The 24,365-nt window shown below is 43.4% G+C and overlaps 1 protein-coding gene across 1 annotated transcript in view; it reads left to right on the top strand.

Annotated features, from left to right (window-relative positions):
- LOC121570560 (sodium/potassium/calcium exchanger 3-like) overlaps positions 1 to 24,046 on the top strand; it is a 119,748-nt gene extending 95,702 nt beyond the window's left edge. The window contains exons 3-17 of the mRNA XM_041882037.1: positions 14,225 to 14,301; positions 14,647 to 14,721; positions 14,892 to 14,976; positions 18,056 to 18,159; positions 18,345 to 18,419; positions 18,616 to 18,641; positions 18,737 to 18,790; positions 18,952 to 19,079; positions 19,176 to 19,336; positions 19,465 to 19,732; positions 19,924 to 20,090; positions 20,166 to 20,280; positions 20,821 to 20,933; positions 21,749 to 21,814; positions 23,396 to 24,046. Coding sequence (XP_041737971.1) covers positions 14,225 to 14,301; positions 14,647 to 14,721; positions 14,892 to 14,976; positions 18,056 to 18,159; positions 18,345 to 18,419; positions 18,616 to 18,641; positions 18,737 to 18,790; positions 18,952 to 19,079; positions 19,176 to 19,336; positions 19,465 to 19,732; positions 19,924 to 20,090; positions 20,166 to 20,280; positions 20,821 to 20,933; positions 21,749 to 21,814; positions 23,396 to 23,545 — 1,664 coding nt within the window. The 3' untranslated portion in view covers positions 23,546 to 24,046. The remainder of the gene's footprint in view (positions 1 to 14,224; positions 14,302 to 14,646; positions 14,722 to 14,891; positions 14,977 to 18,055; positions 18,160 to 18,344; positions 18,420 to 18,615; positions 18,642 to 18,736; positions 18,791 to 18,951; positions 19,080 to 19,175; positions 19,337 to 19,464; positions 19,733 to 19,923; positions 20,091 to 20,165; positions 20,281 to 20,820; positions 20,934 to 21,748; positions 21,815 to 23,395) is intronic.
- Positions 24,047 to 24,365: the final 319 nt, after the last annotated feature.

The raw sequence follows: 24,365 nt of genomic DNA, 5'->3' as shown, positions 1-24,365 counted from the left end.
TGCAGCAGTAGAAAGACAGAGAGAGACATTTTATAATTTATGTTGCTGTACAGGCCTTTCCGGACAAGTCAGTTAAAATTACACATACCCAAGATCCGTGACAATCAGATCCGACCCAGACCCGTGACGTTATTTAGAATTCTGGATCTGAACCCGCTTGGGTCCCGGATCGGGTCTCGGGTATTCGGGTACAGGTGGATCCGTGAAGACCTCTAATGTGCATTAATAGCCCTGCTACCTCAGTCTGTTTGAAGTGCCACAGTTATTGTTTTCTACAGGTAAGAAATCACAAACACATTGAAACCAGTACACACACACACACACACACACACACACACACACACACAAACTCCTTCCATAGTTATAGTTTAAAGGCACTGAACCGATCATCGTCTGTGGCGACTTCAAAGAGGATCTGCTGTCCAGGTCGAGCAAGCTCATTTTAACGTTGTTTCAAGAGAGAGAGCAGTTGATACAAGCTGCTACCACAGAAAATATTACTCAGGCTGTATGGTCAATTTTGGGCCTTATTGTTAACAGTAAGTCTTCCATATGATTTCACCACAACATGTTTTTATTGCTTTTTATACTTCAATTGTCAACAAAATAATAATAATTTTCATACATACATTCAAAAGGCATCACACCAAAGGACTAAGAAACTGACCACTTTTATGGGAATGACAGAGAAGTGCAATATTTTGATAAATATTCCTGATACAGCTTACAACCTGTTCAGGCAGTGTGCTCCAGCCATGTCTTCTGTACTTCCTCTTTGCAAGAGAACCCTCCCTAGCGCAATGTTGCCCAAATGCTGCCTCGTTGTTTAATCACAGAATTGTGTCACACCAAGTGGACATTGCTTTTAGGTACAAAATGTAATCATGATTTGGTAAATATCATGAATAGCCTTGGGGACTATTGTTTCTTGAAACAAACTTCTGTGTATAACTACAAGAGTAGGTGAAGGGAATTGTATTCTTTTTTTCAGTAATTTAGTTAAGTTCAAAGTTCTACAAGCTTACCTGGGACAGTCACACCATTGGACAACTGTCACGTTTGTTTAAAAATTGTTAGAAAACAAATTATACACTGCATGAATTATCTCAGTTAAAAAACAAAGCTTTTATTCTTATATCACAATTTCTGCCAATTTAAGTTAAGTTGTATTTGTGTTTGCCATCATGGACAAAAAAAGGGGCATCATGTCAACTACCCTATTACAGTTTGCATATACTGTAGAATTTTAGTAGGAGTGTATAAAAATGTAGTAGTCTGAGTGTAGTTATTTCTGTAGAAATGGGTGATCTAACTGCCCCACAATCCAAAGAAATAAGGTTGATATAGTAGTCTATCAAAGTAATCAGACCAACTATTTTACTAAATTGAACTTTGACTATATTTAACTGCTACGCTTAAGTAAAACATTTTAAACTTCTTCCATTACCACAAAAATACTTTTAAAGAGTTAAAGCAAGTCCCCAAATGTTTTATTCATGGGAAATTAATCTAGTTCATATTAATGATGTACTTCAAAAGCCACATGGAACCCTGGATGACTCTGCTAATGCAACATGCACATGTATACATAGACTTTAAGCACACATTTAAGTAATATTTGAACATTAGAACAGTGGTCACCAACGTTCGATCTCCAAGGCATTCCTAGTCGATCACCAAACATTTCTGTAAAAAACCCAATGATAAAGCCTTGCGTTCCTATTTTTTTTTATTCACTTCACGCTGTTGGCGGTAGGTGCACTTGATTCAGCAGCCCTAGCACCTGGAAGGCAAAGTGTTTCCATTTTTAACCATTTAATGTGTCTGAAGGTAGAACTCCGCTTACCCGACAGGCCCAGAGAGCAAATCAAGTGCACTTATAGGCGTACCGCTGGTCAATCCGATAGCTAAGATCACCGTGTCTGCACAGTTTCCTAGCACCATAGACAGTAAATAAAAGTCTCGAATGCACAGTAAAGTTGATAATGGAAGATTTCAAAACATTTAAAACCATGACTAGAGAGAGACTCAACGAAAACAGCAAAGAGCTGCTGTTTCTATGAGTAAGTTGTTATTCAGCACTGTCAACACCTTGTTCAACACTGTTAAAAGCCATAAAATGCGCGTTCTCCCTACTTCCACTCATGATTTGCTACAACCAACACTGCAGCTGCAATGAATGAGTATAGCAAAATCTTTCAATAAGCTTGCGTTGTTATTATTAGTGGCTTGTGTCTTTTTTAACCTTTTCACTCTTGAGTTCCAAATATCTCTAACGGTCGTCCCAGCGTGAGTTTTTTTTATGCGCGTGATGTCAGAATGCACTCACTGTTCCAAAATGTGTGTGTTACGCAACAAGACAGTTAACCCACGCTTCCCTCAAACCAAGGCATGCTGGCTGCTAATTATCTATAGGTTATGTTTCAACTTGTCAATTTCAAATTATTTTCTAACAAGTTTTATTTTCTAACAACAGTTTGAATTGAGGTGTGTTCCGCCTCCTCGTTAATTCACATGAGAAGTTGCCCATTTCACTTTTGTGGACAATTTATGTTTAAGGCTTTACTGAGCTGGACAAACTTCTCTCTTCAACGAGAGCCCAACCACTTCCCCAGTGTTTCCCCAGATCAAGTATGAAGACATTGTGCATCTCTAGTCAGAATAGGCCTAGCACAAACGTTTTCCCCCGGCACATTCTCTGGCTGACGCCCGCATTGCCTTACAAATTGGACTTTGGATATGTGTGCATTCCTATCAAAGTAAGTGCCTCATTTTCTGTATATCATGTTGTCGTTTCTACTGTAGCATACCGTATGTATGGATCATAATGTATTACTGTTTTATTCACGTTTTCAAGTACTGGTGACAAATCATGCATTCCGATTCCTGCATAGATTGTAATGGACACATACAGTGAGGGAAAAAAGTATTTGATCCCCTGCTGATTTTGTACGTTTGACCACTGACAAAGAAATGATCAGTCTATAATTTTAATGGTAGGTTTATTTGAACAGTGAGAGACAGAATAACAACAAAATAATCCAGAAAAACGCATGTCAAAAATGTTATAAATTGATTTGCATTTTAATGAGGGAAATAAGTATTTGACCCCCTCTCAATCAGAAAGATTTCTGGCTCCCAGGTGTATTTTATACAGGTAACGAGCTGAGATTAGGAGCACACTGTCACGCCCTGACCTATAGAACTCTAGTTAGTTTGGTCAGGGTGTGAATATATATATGTGTGGGGATTTCTATGTTTCTATTTCTATGTTTGGCCGGGTGTGATTCCCAATCAGAGGCAGCTGTCGCTCGTTGTCTCTGATTGGGGATAATACTTAGGCAGCCAGTTTTCCTGCCTGTGTTGTGGGATCTTGTTTTGTGCTCGGTGAGTTTAGCTTTTGTGCGTGCGTGCGTGCGTGCGTGCGTGCGTGCGTGCGTGCGTGCGTGCGTGCGCACCTCGTGGAGTGCGTGCGTGCGTGCGCACCTCGTGGAGTTGCAATGATCATGAGAACGGTGAGGAATCAGCCCAGAACTACACGGGAGGATCTTGTCAATGATCTCAAGGCAACTGGGACCATAGTCACCAAGAAAAAATTGGTAACACACTACGCCGTGAAGGACTGAAATCCTGCAGCGCCCGCAAGGTCCCCCTGCTCAAGAAAGCACATATACAGGGCCGTCTGAAGTTTGCCAATGAACATCTGAATGATTCAGAGGAGAACTGGGTGAAAGTGTTGTGGTCAGATGAGACCAAAATCGAGGTCTTTGGCATCAACTCAACTCGCCGTGTTTGGAAGAGGATGAATGCTGCCTATGACCCCAAGAACACCATCCCCACCGTCAAACATGGAGGTGGAAACATTATGCTTTGGGGATGTTTTTCTGCTAAGGGGACAGGACAACTTCACCGCATCAAAGGGATGATGGACGGGGCCATGTACCGTCAAATCTTGGGTGAGAACCTCCTTCCCTCAGCCAGGGCATTGAAAATGGGTCGTGGATGGGTATTCCAGCATGACAATGACCCAAAACACACGGCCAAGGCAACAAAGGAGTGGCTCAAGAAGAAGCACATTAAGGTCCTGGAGTGGCCTAGCCAGTCTCCAGACCTTAATCCCATAGAAAATCTGTGGAGGGAGCTGAAGGTTCGAGTTGCCAAACGTCAGCCTCGAAACCTTAATGACTTGGAGAAGATCTGCAAAGAGGAGTGGAACAAAATCCCTCCTGAGATGTGTGCAAACCTGGTGGCCAACTACAAGAAACGTCTGACCTCTGTGATTGCCAACAAGGGTTTTGCCACCAAGTACTAAGTCATGTTTTGCAGAGGGGTCAAATACTTATTTCCCTCATTAAAATGCAAATCAATTCAAAACATTTTTGACATGCGTTTTTCTGGATTTTTTTGTTGTTATTCTGTCTCTCACTGTTCAAATAAACCTACCATTAAAATTATAGACTGATCATGTCTTTGTCAGTGGGCAAACGTACAAAATCAGCAGGGGATCAAATACTTTTTTCCCTCACTGTATGATGTGTGTAAAATACTTTTTTGAAGGTTGTACTGATTATGATGAGCTAATGCTAAGCTATTTGCCAGCTGTGTGTGGCACCATGTTTGTTGACATCATACAATGCATTCTGGTTGTCACGTAAGCGTCTGTCAGACCAAAGATGTTATACCAAGGGATAGTTCACTCGACTGACTTACGGTGCTTTCAAGAGAACTGGGAACTCAAATCATGACGTCAGTGATCTTCAGGTCGGAAGGTAGGAGCTCTAGAAAGAGGCCAGAGTTCCCGAGTTGGAATTCCGAGTTGGAGGACCGTTCAATACTATTTTTCCCAGTCGGAGCATGTTTTTTTTAGAGTTCACAGTTGTCTTGAACACACTGAAGTCGGAAGTCGGAGATTTCAGAGTTCCCAGTTGTTTTGAACGCTGCATCAGATTGTAACTATGGTACCTCAGGGTTGCCAGCTCAGACTTTCCAGGGATTTTATTTTTATTTAGCGTATAAACTTCTCCTGTGTTTGCCCCCCATTTATTGATAAATCCCCCATCATAGTAATATTTCCTGCATCATATCCCCCCACAATACCTTCCCCCTTTTCTACCCCCCATGGACTTGAAAACTCCCCACACATAGCTGGCAACCTAAAATGGTTTCATCCCTGTTTAGCTTTTGTGCTACGGTTAGGCTAGGCAGTAGGTTTGTATTTGGGGTGATGATCTGTGAGGTGATAACATTTTATTTGCTTTGTGGTTTGTCAAAAACGGTAAACGACTTGTCAAGTCATGTGCTCCGGTTCTTGTATACACTGTAACAAGTACATTGAAGATTTGTAATATGCTGAAAAGTGGCCAAACTAAGTTCACATTTTTCAGGCAATGGGCACTGCCATCTTTGACTTTGTTTTTTTGCGTCTTATAGTAAATGGCATTCTGGGATTAGGGAATTTTCGCTTGTCTAACATAAACAAACATGGCTGCCATCATAAAGAATTTAGCTGCTGTTAGCTTAGCTGACACGCATCTCTTTTCTAAACAATATTACATTTCTCCCATGTTTTTTAATTGGTAATGATGCATAGCCTTACATTTTAAAGTCATGATTTAAAAGAAATCTTAGCGGTAGATCTTGGCTTGCATTTTGACTCAGAAAGTGATCTTGACTCAGAAAAGGTTTGTGACCACTGCATTAGAATGTTGTGTTTATAGATGTTGAAGACAACATTTCCCAGCTGCCCCACCAACAACATCAGCTGTGGTGAAAGCAGCTGTGTGACCCAAGACTGGCACTACAATGCCACTGTGATAGGTGCGTGCGTGCATAACTGCAAGCCTCAATCAAGTTAATCTGTACTCATATAGCACATTTCAAACAAACAAGTGCAATCCAATGTGCTTCACATGAAAGGAGGAAACTATGAACAGGTGTACAGGGTGTGTATGTGCCTTCTGTGATGTAGACAGCTAGCTCAGTGCTGTCTCTCTAACAACATACACTCTATATTACCATCACAAAGGAAAACAAACTACACCTCCAGCTGGAAACCATCAATTGTGTGGTGTCTGTCTGCACTCAGTGTGGTTGTTCCTACTGCTCTCAAAAGGATGCCCCTCCTGAGATCTCTTTAATGATGTAGAGGATTTGGAGTACTCGTCCTACTCTCTCTCTCCAACACACAGCCTTATGTAATTATTGTGATGCTTACGTAAGCAGAGAGAGAGTAGTCAAGTCTCTGTTGTTCCTCAGCAGCCCTCTGCCACCAGCAAGCAATCGCAGCTCCCAGAGCTCCCAGGTCAGGTCAATCCTGCCTGATCCAGTCCAGATTTAAAAGTCAGGGATTTTAGGTGTGTGTGTGTGCGCGAGCACATGCGTGTGTGTGTATTTGTGTGTGTGTACGCACAAGCATGGGTGCATGCTTATGTGTGTGTCAGGTTTGGCTTAAGACTGAATAGATGGGCTCCCGAGTGGCGCAGCGGTCTAAGGCACTGCATCTCAGTGCTTGAGGCGTCACTACAGACCCCCTGGTTCGATTCCAGGCTGTATCACAACCGGCCGTGATTGGGAGTCCCATAGGGCAGCGCACAATTGGCCCAGCGTCGTCGAGGTTTGGCCGGTGTAGGCCGTCATTGTAAATAAGAATTTGTTCTTAACTGACTTGCCTAGTTGCATTTTTTATTTATTTTTAAACAATAAAGAACATCCTGTTTGGTGTTTGAGTATCTGAGTTATGTATAGAGTTAATCTGAGATATGACCGTCCACCAAAGCCATGACAACGACCAAAGCCCTAAAGGGACAGATGAGTGTGAGGGTCTCATTGGTAACACGCCATCCACTTAGGTCACACTTTGATGTCATACACAGAGGTGAGAGGTTATCTTAAGGTCACATACTGTCAGTGTCACATGAAGTGAAGTTAGCTCCACACACGTCTCACACACACACACACACACACACACATACTCTCAGTTGTTAACACGTTTGGACCCAGAAGTAAATAAGGAAGCTGACCAAATTTCACGAGATTTTACTTATATGTTGTGTAATGTTCTTTTGAGTAAAACCAGATTGTATTCTACCCCGCTTAATGTTTTTGAACAGTAGCTACAACAGCCGTAGCTCCTCTAACACCCCTTAAAGCACTTATGTTGTCCTAATACTGTGTCATTCTCCCTAGTCTTACCAATCCATAACAGAGGATCACGCTTTTTCCAGTATGGTAATATGCACTTATCCAGACTTCTGCATTATGTTCAGTAGTAGATTATGTATTTCCAGTAATGGCTTATGCAGCCAAAAACAGATTGTTTTGAGCCGTCAGAAAGAACATGGAGTAGACTTTAGCGTAGGGATTTAAACATGAGGATGGCTAAATAAGGGACAGAGCACTCAAAGCATCAGAATATTCACAGAATCTATGCTGAGATTACTCTATGAATGACCTCATCCCCATGCTAGCAATATCACTTTTTCACGTAGGGGGCATGGGTTAGATAGTCTCTAAACTGGCAGTACTTACTGTAATGCATTGTTTAGCAACTCCAGTCCTCGAGTACCCCCAACGTCACACAATTTTGTTGTAGCGCGGATAAACTCACCCTATTTAACTAATTGAAGGCTTGATGATTAGTTGAGAAGTTGAATCAGGTGTGCTTGTCTGGGGCTACAACAAAAATGTGTACTGTTGGGGGACCTCTAGGACTGGAGTTGGGAAACACTGCTCTAATGTACAGTGGGGAGAACAATTATTTGATACACTGCCGATTTTGCAGGTTTTCCTACTTACAAAGCATGTAGAGGTCTGTAATTTTTATCATAGGTACACTTCAACTGTGAGAGACAGAATCTAAAAAAATCCAGAAAATCACATTGTATGATTTTTAAGTAATTAATTTGCATTTTATTGCATGACATAAGTATTTGATACATCAGAAAAGCAGAACTTAATATTTGGTACAGAAACCTTTGTTTGCAATTACAGAGATCATACGTTTCCTGTAGGTCTTGACCAGGTTTGCACACAGTGCAGCAGGGATTTTGGCCCACTCCTCCATACAGACCTTCTCCAGATCCTTCAGGTTTCGGGGCTGTCGCTGGGCAATACGGACTTTCAGCTCCTCCAAAGATTTTCTATTGGGTTCAGGTCTGGAGACTGGCTAGGCCACTCCAGAACCTTGAGATGCTTCTTACGGAGCCACTCCTTAGTTGCCCTGGCTGTGTGTTTCGGGTCGTTGTCATGCTGGAAGACCCAGCCACGACCCATCTTCAATGCTCTTACTGAGGGAAGGAGGTTGTTGGCCAAGATCTTGCGATACATGGCCCCATCCATCCTCCCCTCAATACGGTGCAGTCGTCCTGTCCCCTTTGCAGAAAAGCATCCCCAAAGAATGATGTTTCCACCTCCATGCTTCACGGTTGGGATGGTGTTCTTGGGGTTGTACTCATCCTTCTTCTTCCTCCAAACACGGCGAGTGGAGTTTCGACCAAAAAGCTCTATGTTTGTCTCATCAGACCACATGACCTTCTCCCATTCCTCCTCTGGATCATCCAGATGGTCATTGGCAAACTTCAGACGGGCCTGGACATGCGCTGGCTTGAGCAGGGGGACCTTGCGTGCGCTGCAGGATTTTAATCCATCTAATGGTTTTCTTTGAGACTGTGGTCCCAGCTCTCTTCAGGTCATTGACCAGGTCCTGCCGTGTAGTTCTAGGCTGATCCCTCACCTTCCTCATGATCATTGATGCCCCACGAGGTGAGATCTTGCATGGAGCCCCAGACCGAGGGTGATTGACCGTCATCTTGAACTTTCACCAACAGTTGTTGCCTTCTCACCAAGCTGCTTGCCTATTGTCCTGTAGCCCATCCCAGCCTTGTGCAGGTCTACAATTTTATCCCTGATGTCCTTACACAGCTCTCTGGTCTTGGCCATTGTGGAGAGGTTGGAGTCTGTTTGATTGAGTGTGTGGACAGGTGTCTTTTATACAGGTAACGAGTTCAAACAGGTGCAGTTAATACAGGTAAAGAAAAACTAACAAGTCTGTGAGAGCCGGAATTCTTACTGGTTGGTAGGTGATCAAATACTTATGTCATGCAATAAAATGCAAATTAATTACTTAAAAATCATACAATGTGATTTTCTGGATTTTTGTTTTAGATTCCGTCTCTCGCAGTTGAAGTGTACCTATGATAACAATTACAGACCTCTACATGCTTTGTAAGTAGGAAACCTGCAAAATCGTCAGTGTATCAAATACTTGTTCTCCCCACTGTATGTGGACGTGGAGCTTTGTCATTCCTGCAGGGGTGTTTTATCCCAATGCCAGGCTGAGGAGAGTCTCTGTGGGCATGACCTGTCAGTCTGGCCTCCTCCTCTCCAGCCCTCCACACACCCCTCTCCTCTCTAAACCTTCACACTCACACCTCTTAGGGCTTAATCCTAACTGGGAAACCAGTGGCTGCTGCTGATTGGCTGAATACCCGGGGCGCAGGGTGGTTGGAGTTATCAACAAAGAAATATGATGCCAAGTTTTCGAACTACCAGTAGTTTTTTTGAAAAGATAAATAAAGCGATCTATGCATTTGAACAACAGCATAAATACACCAATTTACTTTTGCATGTCAAAAACTGAATGACCACTGCTGCACATGCTGCCACTGTTTCGAACATATTCAATTATACTATAATGAACAAAAATATAAACGCAACATGCAACAATTTCAAGATTACAGTTCACTGGGGAGCCAGGCCCAGCCAATCAGAATTAGTTTTTCCCCACAAAAGGGCTTTATTACAGATAGAAATACTCCTCAGTTTCATCAGCTGTCCAGGTGGCTGGTCTCAGACGATCCCACAGGGGAAGAAGCCAGATGTGGAGGTCCTGGGCTGGCATGGTTTTTAGTCCGGTTGGACGTACTGCCAAATTCTGTAAAATGACGTTGTAGGCGGCTTATGGTAGAGAATTTAAAATTAAATTATCTGGCAACAGCTCTGGTGGACAATCCTGCAGTGAGCATGCCAATTGCACGCTCCCTCAAAACTTGAGACATCTGTGGCATTGTGTTGTGTGACAAAACTGCAGATTTTAGAGTGGCCTTTTATTGTCACCAGCACAAGGTGCACCTGTGTAATGATCATGCTGTTTAATCAGCTTCCTGATATGTGACACCTGTCAGGTTTCTGCCTCGACACAATCCTGTCTCGGAGCTCTATGGCTTGGTTTTTGCTCTGACATGCACTGTCAACTGTGGGACTTTATATAGACAGGTGTCTGGCTTTCCAAATCATGTCCAATCAATTGAATTTACCACAGGTGGACTCCAATCAACCACAGGTGGACTCCAATCAAGTTGTAGAAACATCTCAAGGATGATCAATGGAAACAGGATGCACCTGAGCTCAATTTCGAGTCTCACAGAAAAGGGTCTGAATACTTATGTAAATAAGGTATTTCTGTTTTTTAATACATATAGTTTAATATAGTTTAATATATATAGTTTAATACATTTGCAAAAATTTCTAAAAACCTGTTTTCGCTTTGTCATTATGGGGTATTGAGTGTAGATTGATGAGGATTTTTATTTATTTAATCCATTTTGGAATAAGGCTGTAACGTAACAAAATGTGGAAAAAGGGAAGGGGTCTGAATAATTTCCGAATGCACTGTATGCTTTCATACTGCTTCAAAACAAAGTGCAAAGGGCCATACTAGAAAGAGCTTGATCCTCTGTTATGTGGTAAGACTAGGGAGAATGAGATGGTAAAAGATGCCCCAAAACATGAAACAGTGAGGGCTTTATTCAGTGGATTCATGGACTAAATTGACCCCAACCCTCGCCACTACCAAGAATCACTGAACTGAACTAAGCTGAAGTGAACTCCAACACAAAAGCCCTCTCTGTATTGGTGGAGGGAGCTATCTTGTTTATCTAATCATCTTGCCAGCTCTTGTTATGCTGTTGTTTGTTGTTGTTGATGTAGTTATTTGTTGGTTTGTTTTTGCTGGTTGGCGTGTGGTTGAGGTATTTGTAATTACTCGCACCGAGTGTGTGTGCCTTTGTATGTGTCTGTGTGTTTGTGTGTGGAGCTCTGAGTAGTGAAGCCATACTTGTTAGTTGCGCTGTTGGCAGCAGAGTTGGTTGGGTGAGTGGCTCCCTGAGTGATTGCCCTGTATAAGAGTAGGCAGCACTGGGTACAGAGTGGACAATAGCCCTGGGCCTGCCTGCTTTGGCTGCAAAGCCATTGTGTAAAATGCATTCCGGTTTGTTGCTGACCTGCCAACTGAATGGTACAGTGGTGCCTACTCTGAGAATGTGTCTGTACTGCACTGAAGGGATGGTGGTAGGAAGGGAGGGATCAACCTCATTTTATTTGTCACATGCTCCGAATACAACAGGTGTAGACTTTACTGTGAAATGCTTACTTATGAGTCCTTCCCAAAAATGCAGAGTTAAAAAAACAATACAAATGAAAAATAGTAACACAAGAATAATAAAATACACAAGAATGAAGCTATACTGAACAAAAATATAAACGCGACATTTAAAGTGTTGGTCCCATGTTTCATGAGCTGAAATAAAATATCCCGGAAATCTTCCATATGACCAAAAAGCTTATTTCTCTCAAATGATGTGCACAAATTTGTTTACATCTCTGTTAGTGAGCATTTCTCTTTTGCCAAGATAATCCATCCACCTGACAGGTGTGACATATCAAGAAGCTGATTAAACAGCATGATCATTACACAGGTACACCTTGTGCTGGGGACAATAAAAGGCCACTCTAAAATGTGAATTTTTGTCACACAACACAATGCCACAGATGTCTCAAGTTTTGAGGGAGCGTGCAATTGCCATGCTGACAGCAGGAATGTCCACCAGAGCTGTTGCCAGAGAATTTTACGTTCATTTCTCTACCATAAGCCGCCTCCAACGTCGTTTTAGAGAATTTGGCAGTACGCCCAACCGGCCTCCCAACCGCAGGCCAAGTGTAACTACGCCAGCCCAGGACCTCCACATCCTGCTTCTTCACCTGCGGGATCGTCTGAGACCAGCCACCCGGACAGTTGATGAAACTGTGGGTTTGCACAACCGAAGAACTTCTGCACAAACTGTCAGAAACTGTCTCAGGGAAACTCATCTACATGCTCGTCATCCTCACCAGGGTCTTGACCTGACTGCAGTTTGGCGTCGTAACCGACTTCAGTGAGAAAATGCTCACCTTCGATGGCCACTGGAATGCTGGAGAAGTGTGCTCTTCACTGATGAATCCCGGTTTCAACTGTAATGGGCAGATGGCAGACAGCGTGTATGGTGCTGTGTGGGCTAGCGGTTTGCTGATGTCAACGTTGTGAGCAGAGTGCCCCATGGTGGCGGTGGGGTTATTGTATGTGCAGGCATAAACTACGGAAAATGAACACAATTGCATTTTATCGATGGCAATTTGAATGCACAGAGATAACGTAACGAGATCCTGAGGCCTATTTTCGTGCCATTCATTCACTGCCATCACCTCATGTTTCAGCATGATAATGCACGGTCCCATGTCGCAAGGATCTGTACACAATTCCTGGAAGCTGAAAATGTCCCAGTTCTTCCATGACCTGCATACTCACCAGACATGTCACCCATTGAGCATGTTTTGGATGCTCTGGATCAACGTGTAGGACAACGTGTTCCAGTTCCCTCCAATATCCAGCAGCTTCGCACAGCCATTGAAGAGGAGTAAGACAACATTCCACAGACCATAAATCAACAGCCTGATCAACTCTCTGTGAAGGAGATGTGTCACGCTGCATGAGATACCTTTTTTTTAAGGTATCTGTGACCAACGGATGCATATCTGTATTCCCAGTCATGTGAAATCCATAGATTAGAGCCTAATGAATTTATTTCAATTGACTGATTTCCTTATATGAACTGTAACTCAGTAAAATCTTTGAAATTGCTGCATGTTGCGTTTTATATATTTGTTCAGTGTATATACAGGGAGTACAAGTACGATATCACTGTTCAGGGGTACGAGGTATTTGAGGTAGATATGTACATACAAAGGTAGGATCTTAATCTGATCACTCTTTTGTTGCTGAGAATTTCCCTTCACAGCAGGAAATGCAAACGTAATTTATTTGAGGTTTAAAAAGGCTTCTAAAATTTTCAATTCCTAATTTCAGGCTTGATTTGCCCTAATGAAAAATATATCAACACCTACGAAAATGTCCCATAATTATAATCCACATAATAATTGCTTCAGGATTATTTTCTTGCTTTAGTGTTTGCATCTGTAATGGTAGGTGACTAGGCATCAGGATAGATTATAATAATAAGAGTAAAATGTGGTGCAACTGTAGAACTTTTTGAGGATCCGAGGGCCCATGCCAAAGCTTTCCAGCTTCCTGAGTTGAAGGGAGTGGGGGAGGGAGGGGGCGTTTTGAAGCACGGTTTTCTAACCATTATAGTACTATGTAGTTGATTCAGTTTACTGGAACAAACTCTTTGAAAGCCACTCTGGATAATAGTGTCTGTGTCAACCCTCCATAATTCACTCACTTCCCCACCCACCCACACATCTCATCTAACCACCCCTTTCTTTTCCTCTTTCTCTCACCATGTCCTTGTCTTTTCCCTACACCAACATCCGTGCTCCTTCATCTTTTCTCTTCTCAAATCTGGTCATATCCCCTTGTTCCCCGCTCCCACCCATGGCTTAGCTCTCTCTGCCACTCATCCAGCTCTCCTCTCTCTCTATCTCTCTTTCTCTTGCTCGCTCCCTCTCTTCTCATCCCCCCTCTGTCTCTCTCTCTCTCTCTCTCTCTCTCTCTCTCTCTCTCTCTCTCTCTCTCTCTCTCTCTCTCTCTTTCTGGGACCTTGTCAATTCCTATGAGTTCAGATGGCTGTGTTGTGTTTGGGCACTGAGGGCAGACTGAAGCTGGCTGACTCACACAACCTCTTGGGTGTTCAGAGGGAGAATGTCACCGCACATTGTGCCGCCATCAACACGCGTGCACACACACACACACTGCTCCACTCACAAATACACACAAACAAACACACAATCATGGCAAGGCTATTTTTAGGTCCTGTCACTCAAATAGACTGTGTATGATTGTGCCAGTGCACGTGTCTCTGCTGCACTAAATGAGACCGTGTTTCTCCCTGTTTAGTAATATATGTGTGTGTTTTCTGTGTGTGTGTTTTCTGTGTGTGTTTTTTCTCTCCAGCGTTACATGAGTTCCCCACAGACCTGTTCACCAACCAGGAGCGCACAGAGGGAGCGGTGGCCCTACACGTCCTGTTTGTGAGTGTCCACCCCCCCCACTCTACTATACATGCACTTTTGCCACGCTACCTGCCACTGACTGTGTGATGCGCTGACCATACATCGAAAAGCAGGATTGTTTTTATCTCTGGCTGGCTGGGGTGCTAGATGTTGGACAGAGGCTTAGCTGGTATACGAGGCCACTGGCACAGAGAGTGTCTTGGCTTAGCATACTTTCGCAGAAAAGACAGACGCATTGAACTAAGGGACACTATCTGTGCATCACATGGAGAAACTCAAGGTTCCAGAACACTGCAGAGATCACCAAGTTTGTTCATGCATGGGTATATGTGTTCTGGTTTGTTTTGTGCTATTCCTCTGTAGGCCATGTACATGTTCTATGCGCTGGCTCTGGTGTGTGATGACTACTTTGTTCCCTCTCTGGAGAAGATATGTGAGGTAAGAATGTTATACACTATTCTATAACAGGGTCGGGGTCAATTCAATTGGAAAGAATTTCAAGGACACAATTCTTCTTTTCAAGATGTGCTTTCTACTCTCTGTCTCTGTCTCTGTCTCTGTCTCTCTCTGTCTCTCTCTGTCTCTCTGTCTCTTTCTCTCTCTTTCAGCGTCTCCATCTTAGTGAGGATGTGGCAGGTGCAACCTTCATGGCAGCCGGCAGTTCAGCTCCTGAACTCTTCACCTCTGTTATCGGTGAGACATGTACAGACACACAGATGGACACATCTTTGTCATTTATTAGACACATTCCACTGGGCACAAACTGGTTGAATCAATGTTTTTTCAACGTAATTTGTCAACGTATTGTGATGTGGAATCTACGTGGAAAATACATTGGTTTATGTCATCATTGTAACCAATTTTCAACTTAGACAAAGCTTGTATAAAATATGTTGAATTTGTACCTTTGATACAACGTCAGATCTTCAACGTTATATACACTATCAGAAACTGAAAATAGACAATACATATACAGTGCATTCGGAAAGTATTCAGACCCCTTGACTTTTTCCACATTTTGTTACGTTACAGCCTTATTCTAAAATTGATTAAATAAATAAAAATCCTCATCAATCTACACACAATACCCCATAATGACAAAGCGAAAACAGGTTTTTAGAAATTTAGCAAATTTCTTAAAACTTAAAAACAGAAATACTTTATTTAAGTATTCAGACCCTTTGCTATGAGACTCGAAATTGAGCTCAGGTGCATCCTGTTTCCATTGATCATCCTTAAGATGTTTCTACAACTTGATTGAGTCCACCTGTGGTAAATTCAGTTGATTGGACATGATTTGGAAAGGCACACACCTGTCTATATAAGGTCCCACAGTTGACAGTGCATGCCAGAGAAAAAACCAAGCCATAAGGATGAAGAAATTGTCCGTAGAGCTCCGAGACAGGATTGTGCCGAGGCACAGATCTGGGGAAGGGTACAAAAAAATGTCTGGAGCATTGGAGGTCCCCAAGAACACAGTGGCCTCTATCATTCTTAAATGGAAGAAGTTTGGAACCACCAAGACTATTCCTATAGCTGGCTGCCCGGCCAAACTGAGCAATCTGGGGAGAAGGGCCTTGGTCAGGGAGGTGACCAAGAACCTGATGGTCACTCTCACAGAGCTCCAGAGTTCCTCTGTGGAGATGGGAGAACCTTCCAGAAGTACAACCATCTCTGTAGCACTCCACCAATCAGGCCTTTATGGTAGAGTGGCCAGACGGAAGCCACTCCTCAGTAAAAGGCACATGACAGTCCGCTTGGAGTTTGCCGAAAGGCACCTAAAGGACTCTCAGACCATGAGAAACAAGATTCTCTGGTATGATGAAACCAAGATTGAACTCTTTGGCCTGAATGCCAAGTGTCACGTGTGGAGGAAACCTGGCACCATCCCTACGGTGAAGCATGGTGGTGGCAGCATCATGCTGTGGGGATGTTTTTCAGCGGCAGGGACTGGGAGACTAGTCAGAATCGAGGGAAAGATGAACGGAGCAAAGTACAGAGAGATCCTTGATGAAAACCTGCTCCAGAGTGCTCAGGACCTCAGACTGGGGGCGAAGGTTCACCTTCCAACAGGACAACGACCCTAAGCATACAGTCAAGACAACACATGAGTGGCTTCGGGACAAGTCTCTGAATGTCCTTGAGTGGCCCAGCCAGAGCCCTAATTTGAACCCGAACTAACATCTCTGGAGAGACCTGCACCAGTACTGAGTAAAGGGTCTGAATACTTATGTAAATGTGATATTGCAGTTTTTTATTTTTAAAGCATTTCTACAGATTTCTAAAAACCTGTTTTTGCTTTGTCATTATGGGGTATTGTGTGTAGATTGATGAGGGGAAAAAATGATTTAATCAATTTTAGAATAAGGCTGTAATGTAACAAAATGTGGAAAAAGTCAAGGGGACTGAATACTTTCCGAATGCACTGTATATGTTCCGTTGCCATGCTCGCTGGCAACGTTCTTGTCCCTTGCTTGCTAGCTAGCCAACTAGCTACAGCTAACACAGTCACAACCTCTGTAGCCAGAATAACAACAAAGTCACAGCATTTGCTTTTGTTTAAGCTGTTTTCTATTGACATTCATTTGGATACATCCATAACAATGAGCTGATGATGCCCGATTTTGCCTGGCATAGCTAGAAAAGTTTATCTTCTTGTCAGGACACTCGACCCTTCATTACGAGGACATTGCATTGCATATCAAACACTAGGCTAGAAGCTAGCTAAATAGTTTGTTGCTAGAAAACCTGCCAATATGACAACCAAATAAAAAAATACCAGTTGCTGAAAACATCTGGTCAAACTAGAAACATGTGGGAGGATTTGACAGCATAGTGCCACTTGCGTCATGACTGCAACATAGAGACCGGAGAAATTCATGTTCATCACTCACCACATTAGGTCATCAGAAGCTCAAAAAAATAAGTCTCTGCAAAAACAAATCAATAGCTGTTTGTTAGGTTTTTCCTCATTGGACCTGCATTTACAGTGTATCCAATTTTGGTTTGTGTGGTTGTTGGTTTAGCTTTCTGTAACTTTGTAGCAAGTAGGGTCTGCGTGTGTAGGTGCATATTGCGTCATGATTGCAAGGTGTCCCGATATCTATTTCAACTGTCCCGTTATCTGGTTTTAATGTCCATTCTAGAATGTCCTTCTAACCAATTAGAAAATGAGTATTCAACAATGCTGTGGTATAAATACAAAATATCTGACATTGTATTCCCATTTTTAACTTAGCTTTGCTTTTAGATGGTTGAAAGCATAGTTATAACACATTGGTAATTCAACAAACATCTGGCTGTCTTTTTGAGTGGGTGAATACAGGTTGAAATCTCATTCATCAACCAAATATCATCCAAATGTCCACGTTGAAATGACATGGTGTGCCCAGCGGGATACCTTTTTTCATCACTTTATCAGCAGGCCCAATATATTTTATGTCTTAGGGTGGCAGGTAGCCTAGTAGTTAGAATGTTGGGCCAGTACCCGGTTCAAATAGTCACTGGTTCAAATACCCAAGCCGACAAGGTGAAAAATATGTTGGTGTTCTCTTGAGCAAGGCACGTAACTCTAATTTGCTCCAGGGGCTCTGTACTACTATGGCTGACCCTGTAAAACTGTACCTATCCGGTGTATGGGACAATAACACTTTTGATTTAATTTTTAATGAGTGACAATGATATAATAGTTTACATGTACAAGCATGTAACCCTCCATTCCTAACCATTGTATAACCCATGGGTGTTCTGTCTTTTCTCTGTCTCTGTGCAGGTGTGTTCATCACTAAAGGGGATGTGGGGGTGGGCACGATTGTGGGCTCAGCTGTCTTCAATATCCTCTGCATCATTGGAGTCTGTGGAATATTTGCTGGCCAGGTAGGTTTCTGTACCTTGGCTTGCACAGACACAGACACACACACACACACACATACGCACACACATAGGAAGAGATGAATACCTGGGGGTGAAATGTTGGCTCTTCCACTCTTACAGACCGTTCCTCTCTCTCCCCCCTCTCCCCTTCTCTCTCTGATCTCTCTCTCTCTCTCTCTCTCTCTCAGGCAGTGCATCTGTCTCGTTGGTCTCTTATGAGAGACTCTGTGTACTACACCCTGTCCATCACTGCTCTCATAGTGGTGAGTGGAGCCTGACCATTGCAAACCAGTGAAGTGGGCCTTAGTGTGTTGCCTCCTGCTGATCAGATGGTGTATCTACAGAGTGGATCCATATACTAATGTTTACATCAGAGAAAAAGTGAACCACAAAAGCTAATACTGTACTTCCAATCATTCTTCCAAGTTTTCAGTATAATTATTTTTTGTCTCCTTACAGTTCATATATGATGAAAAGGTTTCATGGTAAGGATGACTTTCACTTTCTTATGTATACAGTACATACACCTATATGTTATGTGTTGCATTGTATAGCTGTTAAAAATTGATGTGTGTTCCAGGTGGGAGTCTCTGACACTGGTTCTGATGTATTTTGGCTACATTTTGATAATGAAGTAAGTCTGTGTCTGAAACCATCAATACCACACACAAACAAATACACACACTTCAAAACAATTTAATGTATCCTGAGTAGAGGTATAAAGTTGTATCCACATCCTTGTGCTGTCCCTCTTTGTCTTGGTTTAACTCTCACATTATTAATTTATGTGTATAGGTTTAACTCAAACATTGTGCATTTCCTGGAGAGGCGTAAGAAGAACTCGTCCAGCCTGGGGAACGGCACAGCCAGTAACGCTGACCTGGATGACAACTGTGATGCAACCGCTGTCCTGCTGAAGAAAAGTACAGTCTGACCTTTCTGCCATACATGTGTCTGTGTGTGTTCGTCACATCTCTCTCTCTCTCACGTCTCTCTGTCTGTCTCTCTGTCTCCTGTAGCTAACTTTCACAGAAAGCAGTCAGTGTTGATGGTAGATGAGTTGCTGTCAGCCTACCCCCACCAGCTGTCCTTCTCTGAAGCCGGCATGAGGATCATGATCACCAGCCACTTCTCCCCTCGCACACGCCTCTCCATGGCCTCACGCATGCTCATCACTGAGGTATGACCACACGCCTTCTGCACACGTGGCCGTGTTTCTGTTTACTGTGTGGGTGTGAAGAAATTGTATATTTATTTTGAAAATATTTGTACAGCATATGACATGTGCGTGTGCATGTATTTGTAAAGAGACAGCGTCTGATTAGCACCCGGCCGTTCACTAACGGAGACTCAGAGGTCACGGTGAAGGTCGGCAGTAGGCGGGGCCTGGAGAACGGACTGGGCGGGCCCGAGAGGGGAGTCAAAGGTCGCCTTGGTCACCATGGAGAGGACGACAGGGGAGGGGTGGAGGCCGGCAACGAGACGGAAGACAATGAGAATAATGAGAACGATGAAGAGGAGGAGGAGGAGGAGGAGGAGGCAGAGGAAGGACCTTTTGTGCCTTTTCACGCCCCAGGTAAAAACAAATATAACATTACAGGGTTTCAAAAATGTTCAGTCTCTCTGAGCTCTCTTTATTGTGTTAGTCAACACTCGCCTAAAGGTATTTTTTAAAAGCATCACTTAATGTAAACCCAGCAAAGAACACAAATTGAAACTGCATCTCTTCTTCTTTCCCTATCTCTCTTTCTCCATCTCTCTCTCTAGCTGGGTGCTGTAATAAGATCAAGTGGATGTTAGCCTGGCCTCTGTGCCTGCTGTTGTTCTTCACAGTGCCTAACTGTGCCAACCCTCGCTGGGAGAGATGGTTCATGGTCTCCTTCGTCACCTCCACCCTCTGGATTGCTGGCTTTTCCTATGTCATGGTCTGGATGGTGAGGACACACACACACACACACACACACACACACAGAGAGAAACTCACTGATGTGTGTGTCTCTTCCCTTCAGGTGACAGTGATCGGGTTTACTCTGGGTATCCCTGACGTCATCATGGGCATCACCTTCCTGGCAGCTGGCACCAGTGTCCCTGACTGCATGGCCAGTCTTATAGTGGCACGGCAAGGTGAGGACACACACAGAGTACTTTCTCTACCAGTGCTGTTTGCCCTGCTGCTCCCCCGCCCCATGAACAGACACCCAGGAATCAAAGAGCTCCACACTCTGTGTACATGGTCAACAGAGAGAAGGGGGATACAGAGAAGGGATGAGGAAGAGGGGAGCGCTTGTCATCTGTCACTGTGACCGAGTCGTGTGGGAGTGACGGGGACGGGTGGACTGAAGAGAACCCAGCGTGGTTCCTTCCTCCATCCTTGATTTCTTTTATGTGTTAATTCTCGTTCCCCTTTCATAAATCAGAGTTTGTCGGAGAGAGGGAAATGTAAAACACATTCCATGACAGTCTGCTTGTTGTTGTTGTGTTTGTTGTTTGTGGCGACCTGATTACCTCAGCAAGTCAGAATTCTTTATCGATGTTACCGATGTTGACCAACTTCTCGGTCTATTGATTTCTCTTTCTCTCTCCCGCTCCTCTTTTTTTTCTCTCTCCCTATTTCCATCCCTTTCTCTCTGTCTCTCTCTCGCTCCCTCTCGTTGTGTCTCTCAGGTTTTGGGGACATGGCTGTGTCTAACTCTATAGGCAGTAATGTGTTTGATATCCTTATTGGACTGGGCCTACCCTGGGCCCTGCAGACTCTGGCCATCAACTACGGCTCCTATGTAAGTAACAAACACTGTTTCTCCTAACCCTGGCTGTGTAAGGTCTTTAGTAAACCTCTATCAGAAATGCACAATAAAAACTGACATCTGACACTTATACGTGATAGGCTATTCTGTGAAGGTAATATTGATGTTGCTTTTTAATGTGAGAGATGACACAATTGATCTTCTGTCCAGAGCCCTCTGCTCCTGTCAAATGGCACCAATGTTATGTATGTTTATTTACAGTATTAGTCAGTGTCATGCCATGTTTACGTAGCCATTGGCGCATCTGTTATTTGTGATCGCTGTAGATACACATATATCTTCCAGTTTGACATGAGAGATTGGGTCCTAACAGCTGAAAGAGATAGGAAAAAAGTAGCTGTCAGCAGTCCAAGAGAAATACACCTGTAGCCCAGTGTTCCATAACCCCACTAGATCAAACGCACGTGGGGGTGCTGTGGCCGTGAAGGAATGCCTACATTCATCTGTTCCCAGGAGCAGACAGACAAGCTTTGCTGCTTTTGGAGTGTGGCGCGTTACATGATTATTCTCAATGAAGGCTTTGACTGTGTATTAGGGAATTGAGTTGTGTATTGAGGGTCTAATGTAGGAATGAGATACACAGAGAACAGCTTATGGATACTGTATACATTTCAAAAGGGCCCAAATAAAGAAGAGCTGGCATAAGACCATATAATAAATCAGTTTGGCGGTGTAACTTTGGTGAAATAGCAGGTGTACACTTTATACTGGTGCAAAAGTGTTGGAAATCAGTTCCCAACCCCATGGTTTAACTTCTTCTCCTGTTTAATAACCCTTTCTTCTCTTAGATTAAACTGAACAGCAAAGGGCTCATCTTCTCTGTGGGACTTCTGTTGGGGTCTGTTTTCCTCACAGTGAGTGACTCTATCATGTAAACTCAGCAAAAAAAGAAATGTCCTCTCACTGTCAACTGCGTTTATTTTCAGCAAACTTAACATGTGTAAATATTTGTATGAACATAACAAGATTCAACAACTGAGACATAACTGAACAAGTTCCACAGACATGTGACTAACAGAAATTGAATAATGTGTCCCTGAACAAAGGGGGGGTCAAAATAAAAAGTAACAGTCAGTATCTGGTGTGGCCACCAGCTGCATTAGGTACTGCAGTGCATCTCCTCCTCATGGACTGCACCAGATTTCCAGTTCTTGCTGTGAGATGTTACCCCACTCTTCCACCAAGGCACCTGCAAGTCTGGGTGGGGAATGGCCCTAGCCCTCACCCTCCAATCCAACAGGTCCCAGACGTGCTCAATGGGATGGAGATCTGGGCTCTCGCTGGCCATGGCAGAACACTGACATTCCTGTCTTGCAGGAAATCACCCACAGAACGAGCAGTATGGCTGGTGGCATTGTCATGCTGGATGGTCATGTCTGGATGAGCCTGCAGGAAGGGTACCACATGAGGGAGGAGGATGTCTTCCCTGTAATGCACAGCGTTGAGATTGCCTGCAATGACAACAAGCTCAGTCCGATGATGCTGTGACACACCACCCCAGACCATGACAGACCCTCCACCTCCAAATCGATCCCGCTCCAGAGTACAGGCCTCTGTGTAACGCTCATTCCTTCGACAATTAACGTGAATCCGACCATCACCTCTGGTGAGACAAAACCGCGACTCGTCAATGAAGAGCACTTTTTGCCAGTCCTGTCTGGTCCAGCGACGGTGGGTTTGTGCCCATAGGCGACGTTGTTGCCGGTGATGTCTGGTGAGGACCTGCCTTACAACAGGCTTACAAGCCCTCAGTCCAGCCTCTCTCAGCCTATTGCGGACAGTCTGAGCACTGATGGAGGGATTGTGCGTTCCTGGTGTAACTCGAGCAGTTGTTGTTGCCATCCTGTACCTGTCCCGCAGGTGTGATGTTCAGATGTACCGATCCTGTGCAGGTGTTGTTACACGTGGTCTGCCACTACGAGGATGATCAGCTGTCCGTCCTGTCTCCCTGTAGCGCTGTCTTAGGCGTCTCACAGTACGGACATTGCAATTTATTGCCCTGGCCACATCTGCAGTCCTCATGCCTCCTTGCAGCATGCCTAAGACACGTTCACGCAGATGAGCAGGGACCCTGGGCATCTTTCTTTTGGTGTTTTTCAGAGTCAGTAGAAAGACCTCTTTAGTGTCCTAAGTTTTCATAACTGTGACCTTAATTGCCTACCGTCTGTAAGCTGTTAGTGTCTTAACGACCGTTCCACAGGTGCATGTTCATTAATTGTTTATGGTTCATTGAACAAGCATGGGAAACAGTGTTTAAACCCTTTACAATGAAGATCTGTGAAGTTATTTGGATTTTTACAACTTATCTTTGAAAGACAGGGTCCTGAAAAAGGGACGTTTATTTTTTTGCTGAGTTTATTTGTCTTTGATTTTAAAGAATGAAATATACTTCTAAATAAATATAATTTCTTAATCTCTTCCCACCTCTCTCTTAGGTCCTGGGGGTACATCTGAATGGGTGGAAACTGGACCGTCGTTTGGGCCTGGTGTGTCTGCTCATGTACTCCATCTTTCTCTGCTTCTCCATCCTCATTGAGTACAACATCTTCACCTTCGTCAACCTGCCCACCTGCAGAGACCGCTGAGACCCAGTTCTCACTCTCCCTTCTCGTCCTCCTGCTCCCTCTCTCCAGGAGATGGTCCGGCTTGTGCGGGATCTGTCTGCACCTCAGATATTTGCATTATTATTCAAAGCATCAGTTTTTTAATTTTGTTATTTTCTTTATGGTCGGTGCAATATGGAGTAGCGTGTGTGTGGTTTAAACAGGAGAGGAGATAATTGGGCACACATGCAGGAGCACAAACTGACTTGTAAAAAGCTCTCACACAGGACTCGTGAACAAAGCAATTTTTGTCGACTACTGCCTGCTTTGATGTGAAGATTTTTTTTTGTTTGGGTTTTTGTAAAGGTGACTGAAACTGCATTATATTCTACCTTGTGATCTTGATGATAATTTATAATGTAATATGTTTATTAGCTGCTAACTGGCTTTGATGAAAGCCGGTCTGATAAGAATTGATACTGTCTACTGGAATAGTGTTCTTTGAACAATATTAAATTAAATGTTTTCTGCTTTGTAAATACACGCAGGCACATATTCTATTTATTAATTTATTGAAGGTTATTTATTTTCAATCCAAACCAACCCACATTGGTCTCAAAGATTAGCTCATTTTGGAGATACTGTCTGCAGAGCTTAGTGACACCAATACCCCTTGGCATTTTATGAGACTCCAGTCTAAAGTCACTTTTAGGGGAAAAATCCTTTCAACAATCTTTTGTCTCTTGCAAAAGAGGAATCTCTACTAAAGGTATTCTGAGCATTTACTTTATGATGGACTTGATTTAGAGAGTCGCAATTTATGGAAGAAAATGTGTCCTTAGCCAAGTCAAACCTCTTCAGT

This window comes from Coregonus clupeaformis, chromosome 1 (assembly GCF_020615455.1).
Source record: "Coregonus clupeaformis isolate EN_2021a chromosome 1, ASM2061545v1, whole genome shotgun sequence".
NCBI lineage: Eukaryota > Metazoa > Chordata > Actinopteri > Salmoniformes > Salmonidae > Coregonus > Coregonus clupeaformis.
The sequence above is the reverse complement of the archived record's forward strand: the minus strand, read 5'-3'. Positions and strand labels throughout refer to the sequence as shown.